Below are 17809 nucleotides of genomic sequence, written 5' to 3'. Positions count from 1 at the left end.
CATATGGACCTCATCAGCTAAACCTGAAGACTGTGAGGGATTGCTCTGAGATGGCTCCATTCATCCCGACTGATAAGGAGACTGTCAACTACAGGCAGGAAATGGCTTGGAAAGTCTGATATATTCCAGGCTTGCTTCCCTTTCAGACTTAGTTCATATTGTTTCTTCATTTATAGTGAAGCCAAGAGTGCACAGTTGACCACACAGTTGGAGCGTGGGCTTTGGAGCTTGTCTACCTCTGTCCATCACTTGTTCTGTGGCCATTCATAAAATGACAGTATCTAAGCTGGGCACCAATGGTCCACACCTGTAATCCTAGCTACCCAGGAGGCTGAGAACTGAAGATCATAGTTCAAAGCCAGTTTAGGGTAGGAAAGTTCATAAGACTCTTATCTCTACTTAAAAGCCAGAAGTGGAGCTGTGGCTCAAGTAGTAGAGTGCTAGCCTCAGGCATAAAAGCTCAGAGACAGCACCCAGGAACTGAGTTCAAGTCCCAGTACACACACACACACACACACACACACACACACACACACACACACACACACACACACACACACACACACACACACACACACACACACACACACACACACACACACACACACACACAGCCAGATGCCAGTGGCTCACACCTGTAATCCTGACTACTCAGGAGGCTGAGATCTGTGGATTGTGGTTCAAAGCCAGCCCAGGCAAGAAAGTCAGTGAGACTCTTATCTCCAATAAACTACCCCCAAAAAAGCGGAAGTAGAGTGGTCAAGCACTAGTCTTGAGTGAAAAGAAGTTCATGGACAGCACCCAGGCCCTCAGTTCAAGCCCTAAGACCTGCACCAAAAAATAAAAAATAAAAAGACTGTGGATAAGGGACCTCATATTGGTTTTTAAGAATGAAATGAGAAACCAGATACAGTACACTTGGCACAGATGTAATGTGCTCAGTAGTTTTGAGAGTGGCATACTATATAATTTCTGGTTGAATCTTTCTTCCTCTGCCTGACCACTCCTGAGTAAGCCACATACAGTGTCAGTCAAGGGGTTGCAAGCACCGCTGCTACCCCAAGCCCTACTCTGAGGTTTGTGAGAACATGCAGATAGAAGAGCTCTGTAAGGAGTGAGGTCCCCACAGTGTGAGATGAGAGGGGGAAGCCTTACGGGCGTGACATGCAAGCCCATCCTCCATGGTCTTATTACATTAAAGAGTGGCCCCTCTGAGCCAGGCGCTGGTGGCTCACGCCTGTAATCCTAGCTACTCAGGAGGCTGAGATCTGAGGATTGGGGTTCAAAGCCAGCCCGGGCAGGAGAGACCGTGAGACTCCTATCTCCAATAAACCACCAGAAAACCGGAAGTGGCGCTGTAGCTCAAGTGGTAGAGCGCTCGCCTTGAGCTGAAGAGCTGAGGGACAGCGCCCAGGCCCAGAGTTCAAGCCCCACGACCGACCAAAAAAAAAAGAGTGGCCCCTCTGGAAGTCCAGCAGATGGGAAGATTGCATCTGTTGTCACTGACCCTCCACAGCCCATCGGTACTCGGAAGGAAAGCTGGACATACATCTCGTTTGCAGAAGCTGTGGGAAGGCCCTGCTGGGCTCTGGCCTCTCCCTACCAAGAAAATCCAGGGATATTCACCCTCTCAGGGTCGGCCCAAAAATATAGTGGCATCATCCCATACTGGTTTGGCCCCTGTCCTTATCCTCATGGTAATGCCAGTACCTCCATATTTTCTAGCCACCAAAGTAGATCATGTGACCTACTTCTGTGCTCCCCATTCTCTGAGAACCTGAGCATCTTCAGTTTGTCCCTTGAAAAGGTGGAGCCCTAAGTGTTTGAAGGGTCCAATCTTGAGGTCATCTATGACTGAGTACCACATACTGCAGTGTTTTCCACTTAATGGATTTGTGTATGTGTGAAGCACAAAACCTGATTTAAGGAACCAGGCCACCTTTGCCACTTTTCTGACCATTATTAGTCTGTATTCCTTGTCTTGGACCTTCAGCCTTCATAGCCTGGTTCCATCTCTTTTAGTAGCCAATTCTCATCCTATGTCATGAGCACATAAAGCCACATGAATTATTTATTTTCTATCTCAAAATCCAACTTTCCTCTTTCCATGACTTAACTCATTTCTGTCCCACCTCAGCTATCCTCCCCCAACACACACACCTTACCTGTACCCATGCAAACCTTCCTGTTCTCCCTGTGCGTGTTCTATCTACTTCTGTGCACGTTCTATCTACCATTCTGTTTGTGACAGTAGGCTCCTATGGTTTCCCTCATTTTTGGGGCTCTGCTTACATGAGGACTTGGGATTCTGAGAAATATCACCTGCTCCCTGAAATGTCCAGTCCTCTCTGGAACTGTACTTTCTGCCTCCACCCACCTGTCAACATGTATACCACTTGAAGGTTCTTGGAGCTGGTCAGAAAGGGTTAGCCACGATTAGTCTCTACAACGTTTTAGACTCCATTTTGACATTATAAAATTCACCACAAATTGAATATCTAAGATGCTTGGGACTGGAAGTTTTTCAGGATTTCACATTTGGGAATAATTATATGTGTATAATAAGATATCTTGACTATATTATAGTGTAAACATAAAACTCACATGTTTTATGTAAGCCTCAGTCTGAGGATATTTGTAAACAGTACAGTTTTTTAATTGTTGTTTTCTTGTATGTGTGTGTGTGTGTGTGTGTGTGTGTGTGTGTGTGTGTGTGTGTGTGTGTGTGTGTGTGTGTGTGTGTTGTCAGTTATAAGGCTTGAACTCAGGGGCTGGGTACTGTCCCTGAGCTTTTTTTTGCTCAAGGCTAGTCCCTTTACCACTTCGAGCCACAGCTCCACTTCTGGTTTTCAGGCGGTTAATTGGAGATAAGAGTCTCACAGACTTTCCTGCCCAGGCTGACTTAGAACCCCAATCCTTAGATCTCAGCCTCTTGAGTAGCTAGGCTTTCAGGTATGAGCCACCAATGTCCAGCTTGTATACAGTAATTTTAAGGTGCCTGCTTCTTGACTGCAGCTCACACCAAGTTAGGTGTAGAATTTTTCACATGTGATGTCATGTCGTCTCTCAAAAAGGTTTTAATTTGGGTTTTCAGATAAGGGATACTTCATCTGTATTACTCTTTTCTCTGTGTCTTAAAGATGAGGAGGAGTACTTTAGTCCTAACACCTGGGACAGTGCCTGACACAAATAGGTGCTTAGAAATGCATAGCCATTACTAACTCAGTGTTTATGAATGGCAGTGTCCTGATTCTTTTGCGAATATGCTGAGGGCCAGCAGCCTCATCCAACACCTTGGAGTTCTTAGTGTCTGGCAAAGGGTCCAGCACAGCACATAGTAGGGGATGAGTGAGCGGGGGCAGGGTGGGGGGGATGCTGGCACACTCCCCACTGAGCTGTTAGATGGACTGGGAATGAAGGTATTATCTCCTCTGAGACAGTGACTTCTTTGAAAGGAAACCCATCTGCCTACTTCCCTTAACTGCAGAGCACAAAGTGAGTTCAGCTCATTGAGTCTCCACAGGGACTCAAAACTAGAGTGGCTTCTAGCTGCCCAGAGGCCTCTGCACGCGAAAGCAGTCACTGGAAGATGCAGTGACGGCTGGGCTGAAGGACACAGCAGTAATGGCACACAGCACCCTCAAGCTCTGCACTGAGGCCCATGTGGCCTTTTAAATCATAGGAAAGCACATTTGTTGTCATCAGGTGTGCAGGCTTTGTCTGCCCCCTGGTTCTTCAGGCCAGAAGAGGTCATGAGAAGACCCTGTCACTGGACAGATAGCTGAGGAATGGGAGAGCACACTGAACTTCCTGGTTCCAGGCACAGGCCTTTCCCCTGCTCTTGGGCTGAGCACAAAAGAGCAAGCAATACAGGTTTACCAAGTAGTGACAGGCCTGTGCTGCTTCTGGGATCCATTGTTATTTGTCCACATCCCTGTTTCTGTGGAGTCCAGCCTCTGTTCACACTGGGGAAAAAAAGATGACAAAAGGAACCCTGTCAGTCTCCTGGCTTTTAGAAAGCTCTGGATAGAGGAGTTGGTGAGGCCTGCATATGTAGATCTGCTGCTCTGTCCTTGCTGGCCTACAGTGTTTACCCCAAAGGACTTCTGTTGTCCTGAGGTCACTGTAGCCTCCAAGGATACCTGAGCTCCGATGCCTGTTAAAATACCCCAGTTAGGAGGAAAGGCTTTCTCCAGCAGATGTTTGAACAGTTCAGATCAGGAGAAAGCCCTCTGTCTCCCCTTTGATGTGGTACCCTGGCACTAGACTAGTTTTCAGCTGCAGGTCTAATTATGAGCAGCCGCTTACTGCTCCTGTGGAGTTCATCACTCTGTCTGAGGTGCCGGATATACTTTTTAACACCTCAGAGGCCTGTCTGAAATAGATACCCTGCCTCCCAGAGATTTTGACAAGCTGGTAAAAGAGATGTCAGAAAGCCTCTGGGAGAGACAGGAAGGAGCCCTGATCTTTGGGCCTCTTTTCCTTCTGTAGACCTCAGTTTCCATATATGTTGATTATTGGACATACCTAAGACCTCCCCCATGTTTCCTGTTACCCACAAACAATGATCCTGAGCTCAGATCTCACATGGAGGTGCTATATTGATAAAGCAGCAACTGAAATTGGAAGTTCTGGACCCAGAAACAGAGAAAGCTCAGAGGTTGGTGTTGAAGCCTTTTCATTTCCAATGCAGGGTTAGCCTGCCTGTCAGGATTTCAGTAAGCAAGCCTCTGAGGTTCTGGGGGCTAAGGAGAGTCTCAGAGGTAGAAAAGTCTTAGTGATGGGGTTCCAAGGAAGCTCCCTGACAATGGTAATTGAAATAATAATGCAATTCCCAGAGTGCTTTCTTTACACCATGTACCAGACTTGATATAGAACTAGAGGAGTAGCTCAGTATAGCACCGTCTTTGTAAGCACGATACCCTGAATTCTAACCCTAGTTTGCTCCTCCCCAAAAAACAACCCCAAAGTAACAGCAACAATATGTGATGGTAAAACATTTGATTCACTTAGTCCTCATCACATTGTTCTAATGTGGATGTAGTTGGTCCCCCTCCAGAGATGAGGAAATTAAGACAACTTGCTCCAAGACAAGCAGTTACTAGAGTCAAAGTTCACACCAAGCAGTGTGTGATATCAGTGTCTTCAGCCCTGGCCCTGTGCTGTTTCCCTGACAGCTCCTGGACCTAGGGCCTCCAGGTCAGACAGTCTAGTCCATCTTTCCAGTAATGCGGCCCTTCTTGACCCTGGCTGGGACTGAACCTTGTCTACCCACAACTCTGGTGCTGTCTCCCATGGCTGGCCAGCCGTGGAGGAGAGGTCAGATAGCTGGGGATATATGGCCAAGTGTGCCCACCACTGGCAGTGTCCTGGTTTCTTGGGCTGAGTGACATCAGGACCTAAGAATGGAGGCCTCTGTGGGCCACACATCTCTACTGAGCTTGTTACCCTATGATTTGAGAGCATTATAGATTGCAAGACAGGCCTCACTGGGAAAATTAGAGGTGAGGAACCTACAAGCCAGCGTCTGTCATTTCCACTGAGGCTCTGACACACCTGCGCCACCCTGTCCTAGAGCAGCTTTTTTTATGTTCTTAGGGGTAGTGTCCTTCAGGTTTAAGGCCACTCAGAAACCTTCCTCCACATGCCAGTGGCTTCATCTTCCACTGGGTGCCTGTAAACTCCCAGCTCCCTAAACAATTATGTACATATTTGAGCTTCTGATCCCTTGGGCTTCATCTTATCTCCTTATCTTTCTGCCACACCACTGTACATGACCTCAAGCCTAAATTCTGTAAGGCCTCCTCAGATTCTCACAGCTGAAAGCGCCTCCTCATTCTTAGATGCAGTATCACATAGCCTTATGTATATACTGGGTGTCAGTGCTACTTGACTGGGTATGGGACAGATGGTGGTGCTGCCAGAGAAGGCTGAGTATATCTAAGATGCTAGCCAAGCTTCCTTCTCCTATTTCTGTCCCATCATTACCAAATGATTTCCCAGATTTTACATAGCCCTTGAGCAGGGCATTCCCGACCACTGGCCCAGGATATATAAAATACCTTAATGTGAATCTTAATATAAGCTGTAGACTACATGTTGTAATGATGGTTTATCAGTGTTACATGTGCCACGATGGCCGAAGGGTGTTCATGATAGGGGAGACAGCGTATTCAGGGGCAGAGAGTACATGGGCTGTCCTTGCCTTAGTGCTTTAAAATGTAGTCTTAATTTTGTGTGTGTGTGTGTGTGTGTGTGTGTGTGTGTGTGTGTGTGTGTGTGTGTGTGTGTGTGTGTGTGTGTGTGTGTGTGTGTGTGTGTGTGTGTGTGTGTGTGTGTGTTTTGTCAGTCGTGGGGCCTGAACTCTGGGTCTGGGTCCTGTCTCTAAGCTCTTCAGCTCAAGGCTAGTGTTCTACCACTTGAGCCACAGTGCCACTTCCAGCTTTTTCTGCTTATGTGGTGCCGAGGAATCAAACCCAGGGCCTCATGCATATGAGGCAAGCGCTCTACCACTGAGCCACCTTCCCAGCCCTGTTTGTTTGTTTTTGAAAGAAGACAGAGTTGGTGAGTACAGGGCCTCATTGCTTGTAGATGGGGGACTCTAAACCCCCATCACACCCTCAAGAGATTGCTGGTCTGTCCCAGCTCATCCTGGCTTGCACTTTCCCTCTCTCCGTATCTCCCTTCCCTCCATCATCCCTCAGATTATCACCCACTCTCTCCATGCAACACAAGACCTCTGCTTGCTCATACCTTCCAGCCCCCTGGTAATGTACCCAGGTGTATTCTTAGGGTCCCTTCAAGTTCTAACGTTCTCTGATTCTTTAAAAAAAAAAATGCCATCTTTTCCTGTTCTTTCTTCATGTTTTGTTCCAGTTGAAAACCTTTTTACTTCAGAGGTCAACAGAAATCTGTACCTTGTCAATTTAATGTTTCTGCTTGCTGCCTAAGAGGCATGAAATCACAGCCTGCCACCTGATATTAAAGGTCATTTTCCAAAATGTGTAGATGGTGACATCCAGATAACTTGTGACTTAAAATATAACTTGTGACTTAAAACATATGGCCTCCAGCTTCCCTTTTAGGTCAGTCTTGGGACCAGCAACAGTAGACCTAGATAATAAGAAGGACAGGCTTGATTATTAGGCATGGGGCAATGATGTTTGGTGAGTTGGCCTAGCACAGGGACCCTTGGCTTGCTGGGGCCCTTGGATTCCCTCCCAGGAAGGAGGCTGTTCCCTAAATGATGCACTTACTACAGGGACAGGCAGCTGTTTACAAAACACAGCTCTTAAGACCCAGGCTGTTTACTTTCATGTGTTCCTATCTTAATTACATTTTTTCTTTACTAATGCCTTTATTCATTATTTACAACTTTCAAAAATAATTATACAATAATCCCTTCTGCTCTACACAATAGCTGTTTACCTTCCTGGGGCAGGTTTTCAGCTCTCTCTACTCATGCATGTCTGTGCTTACAGTATTGCTGTCAGTAGGGTTCTGATATTAAGGACATTATGTGCAGTGCTGGTTTTGAGCAAGTCCCAAGCAAAGAATAGAATTCCCTTTTGGGTACTGTTCACATTGCCCACGTCTTTTTTAGAAAGCTTGCATTATACACTTACTCTCTCAACACATAAACAATTTAGTATTTTACTTTTTAGTTTAGCATAATTTCATGCACACTTTCCCATGTAACTGCATTATCTTCCGATTTATCATTTTAATGACTGCTTAATATTCCATCCAGTTAACGTGCCATAATTTACTTAACTGTTCCCTATTGTTAGGGCCTTAATGAAAATCTGAATTCATGTAATACAGGGGGAGGCTTGTTTTAATGATTACCATTACCGACATCCTCTGCCTTAACTGCATGCCATTACAGCTCAGCTTTGGTGAGGCACAGATGCTTCTGGAACAATAAATCCTGCTTGAGAGGTAGCACAAGTCCCTCTGATTTAATAGCTAATCTACTCACAGCACATGTTTTCCTTTTAGGCTGGTATTTATGTAGAATATCTGTCTCTTCTGAATATTGTATAATACTAAACAATGCATATTTGGTGTTTTCTTCAGGTCCTTTATCACTGGTGTCAGAGTCTTTCATAAATTAACTGGAATTTGGTGGTAAAGTAGTGTCTGGCTGTCAGTTCTCATTCATCTTTTCTACCTACATTCACTGAGTACCTAGAGCTCCGCTCTGTGAGGAGTAAGCAGGTTGCTCCAGATAGAAGTACATTCCATCGCAATATGCATGAGAGGCACTGTAGAGAGCCTAAGGTTGCTCTTTCTGCTTGTGAAAGAGGGTGATGAGGAGGTGGTTTTCCCTGGCCTTACCATTCTCCCCAAAGGAGGTGAGACCACTCTTCAGACCTGGGGTTGGGGTCAGCGCAGCAGATGGTAAAGACTCCTGCAATGCAGTGTGAAGCAGATCAGATTGTTGAGTACATTAAGCAGTTTACAGTTATGTGTAATAACTGGACCTTAATTAAGAGGAAAAAGTTTTGCCATTTTGTAGCTCTTGCTTTCCCTTTTCTTCTTCTTCCCTGGAAGAAAAAAAAAAGAAACATTGTGTTCAATACTAATAAATGATCTCAGTTCACCTGAAGGACCAATGAAAGGTTTTGACAAAATATGAGGGTACGTACACCTTCTAGATGTATTATAAGTGGCCTGGGAACTGTATAGTCAGAGATCTTTTTTCCTGTTTATTTCTAGAGAGACAAAATGCTGGGGGCAGAGGTGGTGGTGGTGGAGGGCAGCAGTCTTGTGGCTTGAATTCAGGACCTGCACTATTCCTGAGCTTTTTCACTCAAGACTAGTGCTCTACCACTTGAACCACAGCTCCATCCACTTCAGGTTTTTTAATTGGTTAATTCAAGATAACAGTCTCACAAACTTTCCTGCCCAAGCTGGCTTTGAACCATGACTCTCAGATCTCATCCTCTGAGTAGCTAGGATTACAGGTGTGATCCACTGGTGCCCAGCTGAAAGTAATTTTGTGTGTGTGTGTGTGTGTGTGTGTGTGTGTGTGTGTGTGTGTGTGTGTGTGTGTGTGTGTGTGTGTGTGTGTGTGTGTGTGTGTGTGTGTGTGCTGGTACTGGGCTTGAACTCAAGGCTGTGCACTCTTGCTTAACTTTTTTGCTGAAGGCTGGCACTCTGCCACTTGTGCCATATCTCCAGTTATAGCTTTTTGTTGGCTAATTGGAGATAAGAATCTCAAGGAGTTTTCTGCCTGGGCTACCTTTAAACCTCAATCCGCAGATCTCAGCCTCCTGAGTAGATTTACAGGTGTGAGCCACCAGCAACTGGTAAGGAAATAAATAATTCTTATTTGCCAGATAAAGTATTTACTTTATGGCATCCTGTGTATTAATACCCCTCACCCCCTCTGCCCCCCCCCCCCCCGCCATTTCCCCTTCAACAGAGAAAGCAAACTACAGGCTTCTTCCTAGCAGGGCAGGGCAGACAATAGTACCTTCGTTCTCTTTCACTCTTCATATGTTTAGTATCTATTTTTGGCAAAGGATCATAGCTGTGGGATGGTAATATAAAGTTTGTTTTTAAATGAATTTATTAAACAATATTAATTATATTAGTAAATAGCAACCCAGGTGGTACTCAAAAAAGTCCATATGTGATTAAGAGAGGTTTGGAAGATACCAGCATAAAAGTAATTAAAGCAACACTAAAGATCACCACACAAGCTGGGCACCGGTGGCTCACGTCTGTAATCCTAGCTACTCAGGAGGCTGAGATCTGAGGATCGCGGTTCAAAGCCAGCCCGGGCAGAAAAGTCCATGAGACTCTTTTTGTGGTTTTGTTTTGTTTTTTGGGTCCGGTCGTGGGGTCTGAACTCTGGGTCTGGGCACTGTCCTTCAGATCTTCAGCTCAAGGCTAGCTAACATTCTACCACTTGAGCCACAGCGCCATTTCCAGCTTTTTTCTTTTTGCTTATGTGGTGCTGAGGAATCGAACCCAGGGCCTCATGCATGCAAGGCAAGCGCTCTACCACTGAGCCACCTTCCCAGCCCCCTCCATGAGACTCTTATCTCCAATTAACCACTAGAAAACTGGAAGTGGTGCTGTGGCTCAAGCGGTACAGTGCTCGCCTTGAGCTGAAGAGCGCAGGGATAGCGCCCAAGCCCAGAGTTCAAGCCCCACAACCAACCAAAAAAAAAAAAAAGATCACCATATAACACCATTGGCTTGGATTCCACCAAGGCTTTGGGCATGTGAGGTGGGCTTGGACCATAAAGCCCAGACCAAAAGTAGCCCTCATGCTCCAAATGACTAATGTCATTTGAGTATGTTTAATCAGCTGTTGTTCAAGGCCTATAGTAAAATGATTTTCTGCCATATCTTTAATGCCATTAGAACTTGGTTTAGGGACTAGATATGGTGGTACATGCATATATTCTAAGATATTTGAGAAGTAGAGACAAGAGGGTCATAAATTTGAGGCCAGCCAGGGTAAAAGTGACCAACACCCTATCTCAAAAACAAGTTGGGGACTGTAGCCTATGGTCTCTGGAGAATGGAGGAGGAGGAGGATTGCAGCTCAAAGTCAGCCCAGGCAAAGTTAGCTCAGCTCCTATCTGAAAATTTACTCAGAACAAATTCCCAAGTGGTCTGTATCTGTGAGGGCCCCCTCCTCCAGTTCCCTAAATTCAACCCCCAGCACCCCAGGCAAAGTGAGGGTGGGGGGAAACAACCCCAGTGTTGGGAATATTTGATTCAAGCATGCTTGAAAAGCCGTCCCTCTCATATCCCCTCACTCCTTTTGTACCCTGTCTTTCCTCCACTCCCTGACCGTCTTGAACTGGGAGCTTCAGTACAAGTAGACAGGGACTGTCTACACAATGAAATACTACTGGTCAGTCTTGAAAAATTGACATATACTGCAACATGGAAGAATCTTGAAAAACCTCGTACCAAGTACAATAAGCCTGTCACAGAAGAACATGATTTCATGTGTAAGAGGCTGCTGGAGCTGTCTGATTCCTAGAGACACAATACAAGTCCCCCTTGACAGGAGGTTCCAAGGACGGGGAAGGGGAAATGAGGACTCAATGGATACAGAGTTTCAGTTTGGGAAGATGAAAAGGTTTAAGACAGTTGATGACTGTGGTTTTACCATAGTGCAGATGGACTTGATAGCACTGAACTGTGCCCTTAACAATTGGTAAAATGATTAAAGTTGTTACATATATGTACCACGACAAAAAAAAAAAAAAAAAAACTGAAGTAGGAGTGGGGCATGGTGGGTCACACTTGCAATCCTACCAACTTGGGAGGCTGAGATCAGGAAGACCATCGCCATTTGAGGCTAGCCCAGGTAAAAAGTTCACAAGACCTCATCTCCTGTCATCCCAACTATGGTAGAGAAAGTCAATAGAGGATGGCTCACCACCTTGGACAGTCCAGATAAAAGGAGACTGTAAAAAATAACCAGAGCAAAAGGGGTTGGAGGTATGGCTCCAGTAGTAAAGCTCCTTCCTAACAAATGCAAAGTCCTCAGTTCAAAATCCAGTATTGGGGGGAAAAAAACTAAAATAACTAAACTGGGAGTCACGTGTAGTGGGGCATGCTTGTAATCTCAGCCTGAGACAGGAGGATCATGAGTTGGAGTTTCATGTAGGCTACCTAGCAAGATCCTATCTCAAAAAAAAAGCGGGAGGACGTTAAAGGAGACAATCAGCACATTACTGTGGCTCATCCTGTTCCTCCCACCAGGAGCACCATTGCTCCTGCTACTAACTGCCAGAGCTATCAGTACAGATGCAGCCTCTTTCCTCCTCCACCTTCCTCCAGGTCCCACTGCTGCTGCCCCCAGGTGTCATTTATTGTTGCCTGGAAATAGTGGGCTTCCAGAATCAGCCTGGACAGTGAACTCTCCTCAGGCCCTGCACAAGTAGTACTCGTGATCAAAAAACAAGTTTCTCTGTTTGACCCAGAAGCACCTAATTTTAGTACCCCAACATCCATCTTTCCAGCCCCTACTGCCTTTCCTGGGATAAACACCAGTGGAAATGCCCATCCCCTACCTAGGACCTCTATGAAGCCAGTATTGCCCCCCAGCTCACCCTGGAGCCAGACTATAGAACCCTCTCCAGAAGCTCACTCTTCCTCATTCAGAAATGAAACTGGACATTACTTCTAACATAGCCACTAGATATGTTCTGTCTGCTTAGAAGATAAGCATGCTTTAGGGAGAGAGAACCCAGGGAGGCATCATTCAGGCTTCCTAGAGGAGAAATAACAACCTCATCTTCTCAGGAAAAAATTTTCTTTTCCCTTTCCCTGCCCTCTTTGTTTCTTTTCTTCTTGATGGTACTGGAGTCTAAACTTCTTTTTTAAAAGGTTCTCCCCATTATACTTGGGTCAGCCTGAACCACGATACTCATTTACACCTCCCAGCTGAAGGTACATGTCACCATTTCCAGCTTATTGGTTGAGATGGATTCTTGATAGGGGGATAGGCTGGCCTCAAACTATAACCCTCCCAATCTCCATGAATATCTGAGATTACAGGCATGAACCACTGCATCTGGTCTCTGCTTGGTTCTTTCAAACGAATCTGAGCTGCTTGGGAACTGAGAATCATTTGGCCTACTCTCCTTGTACATATGTGGTCTGAAAGTCCAAACTGCAGGGAAGACCTTCTTCAGCTGTCAGGCAAGGGTGCCGGGTGGGTTGAAAACACACCTACAAATGATGTTCATATCTGGGCCCTGCCCTTGAAGACAAGTGAGCAACTGGATGGAAGCAGGGTGCTTTCCAGGGCTGTCATTATATGAAGAGCCTGTGATCCTCATGAGCAACCCCTTCCCAGAAAGTGCAGAGATGATGCTTCTAGGTACATGGGTTCCATGAATACAAGAAGGGCCTGTTCCCCTGCTGGTCTCATCTCCTCAGCTTGCAACTCAGAACTCAAGGCTATTCCTTGGCAAGGGTTCCAGGTAACATCTCCACTTTCTTTCTTTTTGCTTGCAGAATTCCAGAGGCAGGAAAGTGTCCGGTCCCAACACAAAGGCATCCAATTGTACGACACCCCTTATGAGCCCGAAGGCCAAAGCATGGACTCAGACTCAGAGAGCACGATGAGTCCTCGACTGAGAGAGAGCAAGCTGCCCCAGGATGATGACAGGCCCGCTGATGAATATGACCAGCCATGGGAGTGGAACCGGGTCACCATCCCCGCCCTGGCAGGTATGAGCTGTGAACCCTGCTCAAGGTTCTGGCTAAATGGGATGTATATGAGGTGCCAGCTGATCAGGGTACAAGGCCAGGACTGCTTGACAATCCAGTTGGGCTGACCTTTTTCCTAGTACTGATTGGCCCCTCAAAGATGATGTGTGTGGGTTCCTAAGGGAAGGGAATCTAAGCCAAGAAGAAACTCAACTCTAACATCAGGGTCCCCAGCCCAGTATCTTTATCTTCAGAGATGTCTGAGATGCTTAGAAACTCCAAGAGCCATCTGCAGAGCTGCTCCATTGAGCCTGATGGGGCCCCCATGGTCCCATCCAGTTATATGTGGCTTACAGAACTGCTATGTGTTTCACTCTGCTGTGGTCTGGGCCCACTCAGTGCTCAGGTGTGGGGTATATCCCAGCTAAGCCAACCTCCTCTCTCCTCCAAGACTGCTTTTCCAGAGTCCAGGTATCCATCACAGTACTCAACTCCCATGGCCCTTTCAGAACATGTGGTCTGGCCATAGGTAAGCCATAAATCCTTACTTAATTCATACTATTTGATTCTAATTCTCTTCCTGAGAATCAACGCCAAAGTTAATGTTCTAAAATTCAGAAAAAGTATCTTTTTATAGTCATGCAAAATTGGAAACTGAGTGTCCCAGTGAGTGTTTGTGCGATTGATATGGTAGAATATCATGCACCACTCATAAGTGATGTTTAGAGTTTATAATAATGTAAGAAATGCTTGTGTCTAATATTAAGAAGTGGAAAGCCAAATTCCAAAAGAAAGACATTGAGTGACAGCCTGCCTGGCAATGAACTCCATGAAGAGAACCTACTTCATCACATTTCTTTATCCCCAGCACCTGGTCAAGAGCCAATGAGTAGTTTTGTGGCTGATTGATGGTCCTTAGTCATGCCATATTTCTACTGTGTATTTCACAGCGTCTAGATCTAAGAGAATCCAAGAACTGCCCCCTGGCACTGCTCCTACAGGGCTGTGTGATCCAGGGGTAGGAGGAGTTTGCTTGCTCTTTGACTCACAACAGTTTGATGGAAGAACTGAAGGTGTTCAGGTGGCAGCCCCCCTGGACACAGAGGGCCCCTGACATGAGGAAGGGTGTCATCTTCTCTGTCCTAAACTAGCCACCTGCAGGGGGCACCTAAGTCTAGTCTGGCATTTTACTTCTCACTCACTCACTTCCCATACTACTGGCTACAAATGTATAGTAACCTGGTAATTGGTTAGAAATAGAATGGTCTGCTCCCATTCCAGTGTGAGAATCGGTTTTGCAGGATCCCGAGTGATTTGTGTAGGCGTTCAAATGAGAGGCACTTCCCTGCAAAACATCCCTCTCAGAAGATGTTAAGACAGAAGTTGCCCATTTGTGCCTAAAGGTGGTGTAGAACTTATGAACATTTAGTTGTTTACAATGGATCATAAGGTATCAGGCAAAGCTATCTTGTAATAAGCCCCACACATATTCATTCTGATCTTGGTTTTGTGTCACTGAGTTACTGTCTCTTTTATCTTTATCAGTCACATATTAGGCTACTGATGGCAGACATTCAGAATCACCTCCCTGCCTTTGTGTCATCGAGTCTCCTAACTTTGCACATCCCACACCAAAGGAGATGTTGAATGTGCTTGTCGCAAGCAGCTTTTGGTTCTGTTCTAATTCCTGGGGTGGAAGAGGAGGAGACTCTGTCACTCAAGGCAGTAGGATGCTGTGAGCACCTGCCTTTAGTCACTTTCCATTCCCAAGTGACTGTGGGATGTGAGAAGAAAGGGTCACTTGTCAGGTAATAAATAATGCATTGAGACAGCTCCATTGGCTTGCTAAAAAGCATCACCATGGCTCCATTTGTCAACTCTGGAGTGTGACTGCTCAGGAATGAAGGGGAGAATTTCCATCTGAGTCACCCTTGGTGTGTGAGTGTGTACATGCATGAGAGAGATGGAGGGGAGCTGGTGTGTGTGTGAGTGTGTGTTGTGCACTCATGCTGCAGCCAGGCACTGGTATGGTCAGGAAGAAGGCAGTGCTAGCTAGTAAGAACTTCTCATTGCGGTTACCTGTTGGAAAAGTCCCTTCCCCCAGTTTTTCTCTGCTCTCAAGCGAGCTGTTTGTGATGAGTTCTCACATATGGGGTACAGGATCTATTGTCATGGAGTGACTGTGTGGGATGAAACTGGCTGGGAAAATTTGTTGTTTTTTTCTTTTTTGTCCCTTCATATTTTCTGAATGTTCATGTTTAGCTAAACTAAGGAAGCCTGAGCAGGGAACCCTAGCTAGTCCTTTCAAATTCTCAAATGGCAGAAAGTGTGAAAGACCTTCACAGGGCCAAGCTGGGCCCATCAAAGGAAGGCGCAGGAACCAGGGCCCAGCTTAGTGGTGAGCATTTCTGTGAGATCTAAATGTGTGCCATGAGCTTGCATGCTGGAGCAGTTGGCAGAAGCTCAACCGGCACAACAGGTCGGTCTGCAGGCAGCTTTGGGGCCAGGGATGGAAGCATAACTCATCCCTCTGTGGGGACCCCAACATGCTGGTGAGAGCCAGCTCTCTCTATGAAGCAGAGATGCTTTCTGCCCTGCAGAGTGCTCTACTGCTTGATGCTCTTGACAGGAAGCCCTTCCTGGCTAGGCCCCAGAGTAGTCTATGTGGGGAAGTCAGCCTCCCCTCTCTGTCAGGCTGGGTACCCTTGTCACTTTCCAGTTACAACACAGCATTCAGAGGGTGTAAATGTACTTACTTTCCTGGAAATGGAAGTCTTCCCCTTCTTTCAGAATTCCACAGTCCACATTTCATTAAGGATTTAGAACTAGTAGGTAAGAAATACTACCAGTTGCCCAAAAGAGCGCTAGATAATCCCTGCTTCTCTTTCTTAGGATGTGACAGTGGCCTGTACTAGAGTTTCAGCTCCAGGACTGATGCCAGGTCAGGTTACTGATTTGTAAGGCATGAGCTGCAGTCCCTTTTTCCATAGAGTGCTGCTAGCTCCCCTCAAGCTGCTGGCCTCCTCCTCACATAGCAGACACCTGCCTTCTGGAGCTGCCTGATCTGGTCTGTTCCCCATCCTACAGTCTTACAGCAACAAATTCATGAAGCGAGAAAGTTGGTTTTGTTGGTTTATCCTCCCCTACCAGATATAGCTCTGAGCCCCCAGTGACACTTGCAGCTCAAGGAAGGGGGCAAGAAGCCTCAGATGATGTCTCTCTGGGGAAGATGGACAAAGAGGGTTCCAAAAAGGTGGATAGGGAGTGGAGTGACACAGATCTGGACTCTGCACATCCCTGAAGGACCCTGGATTTCCCGTGTCCTGTGTTTTATTCACTGAGACAGGAGACCAGCAGTCCTCACCCAGGGGCTCCTGATGGGCGGGCGTTAGGAGCATCCCCTCAGGAGTGTCCCGGCAGGACGGGTAGCATCAACCAAGCACCTTCCTCATCATTCCTGTCACCCTTCCCATGAAGTCCAAAGAGAAGGCAAGACTTGTCCAAGGGCCCACAGCAGCAGAACCAAACATGGAACCTTCCAGGTTTACTCCAAAGCACACACTCATCCAGATGACATCAGACTTCCCCATGCCTTCCAAGATACTGCATGAAGTATGGTTTGGGCCTGTACCTCCACAGTCCCTAGGGAGCAGTTTGGGGTTTTCCTCTCCCTATTCCTCTCCCTATTCCCTTTGTCCTTCTGGGCAAACTGAGGCAGAGGAATTAAGCAACTAAAGACTTTGCAACAGAGCCAGTCTGGCTATCCAACATAAGAGATAATCAGAGGTTCCTTCGCATATAGTGAACAGAGGTGAGATCTACTTCTATAGGAATCTAGACTTGGGCCTGAGAAGAAATAACCACAGTGCTTGGCTGTAGATGTAGAAGGCAGGGGAGTGTGCAAAGGGTACCTACCCTACAGGCCCTTTTGAGAAAGAGTACCTCATTTGTGACTCAGCATCTGGAAATTTGTCTGCCTTGAAGGTACTTTTAAGACAGTGCCCTGGGCTCAGTCAGCCAGCAAGCGACAGAGATGCAAGACAGACATATGACTCAGGCATATGACGTATTTTGCTCAGCAGTTATTTTTGGTTCTTAACTGTCTCCCTCACTAGCTCCTTGATGGATTTCTCTACCCTAGAAAGTTTAGGCCAGTGTCTTTCTCATATCTTGTTCAGTGGGGCAGGAGTCAGACAATCCCATGTACAAATGCCAGCTCTCCATTACTAGCTTCAGGACCCCTTACGTTCCCTGAGCCTTAGTTTTCCTACCTAGTAGAGTGGGGACAGTCACAACAACACTTGGCACATTGGGCCTCTATTATGATCCAGAAAAATGACATTGTGAGCCCTAAAGAGGCAGCAGGAATATGAGAATTGTTGCTGGAAATAATTAAAAGCTCGCTAAATTAAAGTTTAACTTAATATAAAAATAGGACTGCAAAAAGAGGCACTTAGCAGCCACAGAGGCCCCATTTACAAAGCTTGTTCCCATTATGCCTAGCAATGAGAAGCAGAGACCGCCTAAAAAACACATCTACTATGGGTTCCAAGCATCTTACCCAAGCCAGTGGTCCCAAGTAAGATATGGGGGTCTCCTCTGCCCCCTCTGCATT

General features: G+C 46.3%; 1 protein-coding gene across 1 annotated transcript in view; it reads left to right on the top strand.

Annotated features, from left to right (window-relative positions):
- LOC138819024 (SH2 domain-containing adapter protein B-like) overlaps window positions 1–17809 on the top strand; it is a 136904-nt gene that overhangs the window by 79285 nt on the left and 39810 nt on the right. Inside the window, 1 exon segment of the mRNA XM_070010160.1 lies at window positions 13000–13215. Within this exon segment, the coding sequence (XP_069866261.1) occupies window positions 13000–13215 (216 nt within the window).

Source organism: Dipodomys merriami, unplaced genomic scaffold (assembly GCF_024711535.1).
Source record: "Dipodomys merriami isolate MVZ:Mamm:240054 unplaced genomic scaffold, mDipMer1.0.p SCAF_11, whole genome shotgun sequence".
Classification (NCBI taxonomy): domain Eukaryota; kingdom Metazoa; phylum Chordata; class Mammalia; order Rodentia; family Heteromyidae; genus Dipodomys; species Dipodomys merriami.
The sequence above is the reverse complement of the archived record's forward strand: the minus strand, read 5'-3'. Positions and strand labels throughout refer to the sequence as shown.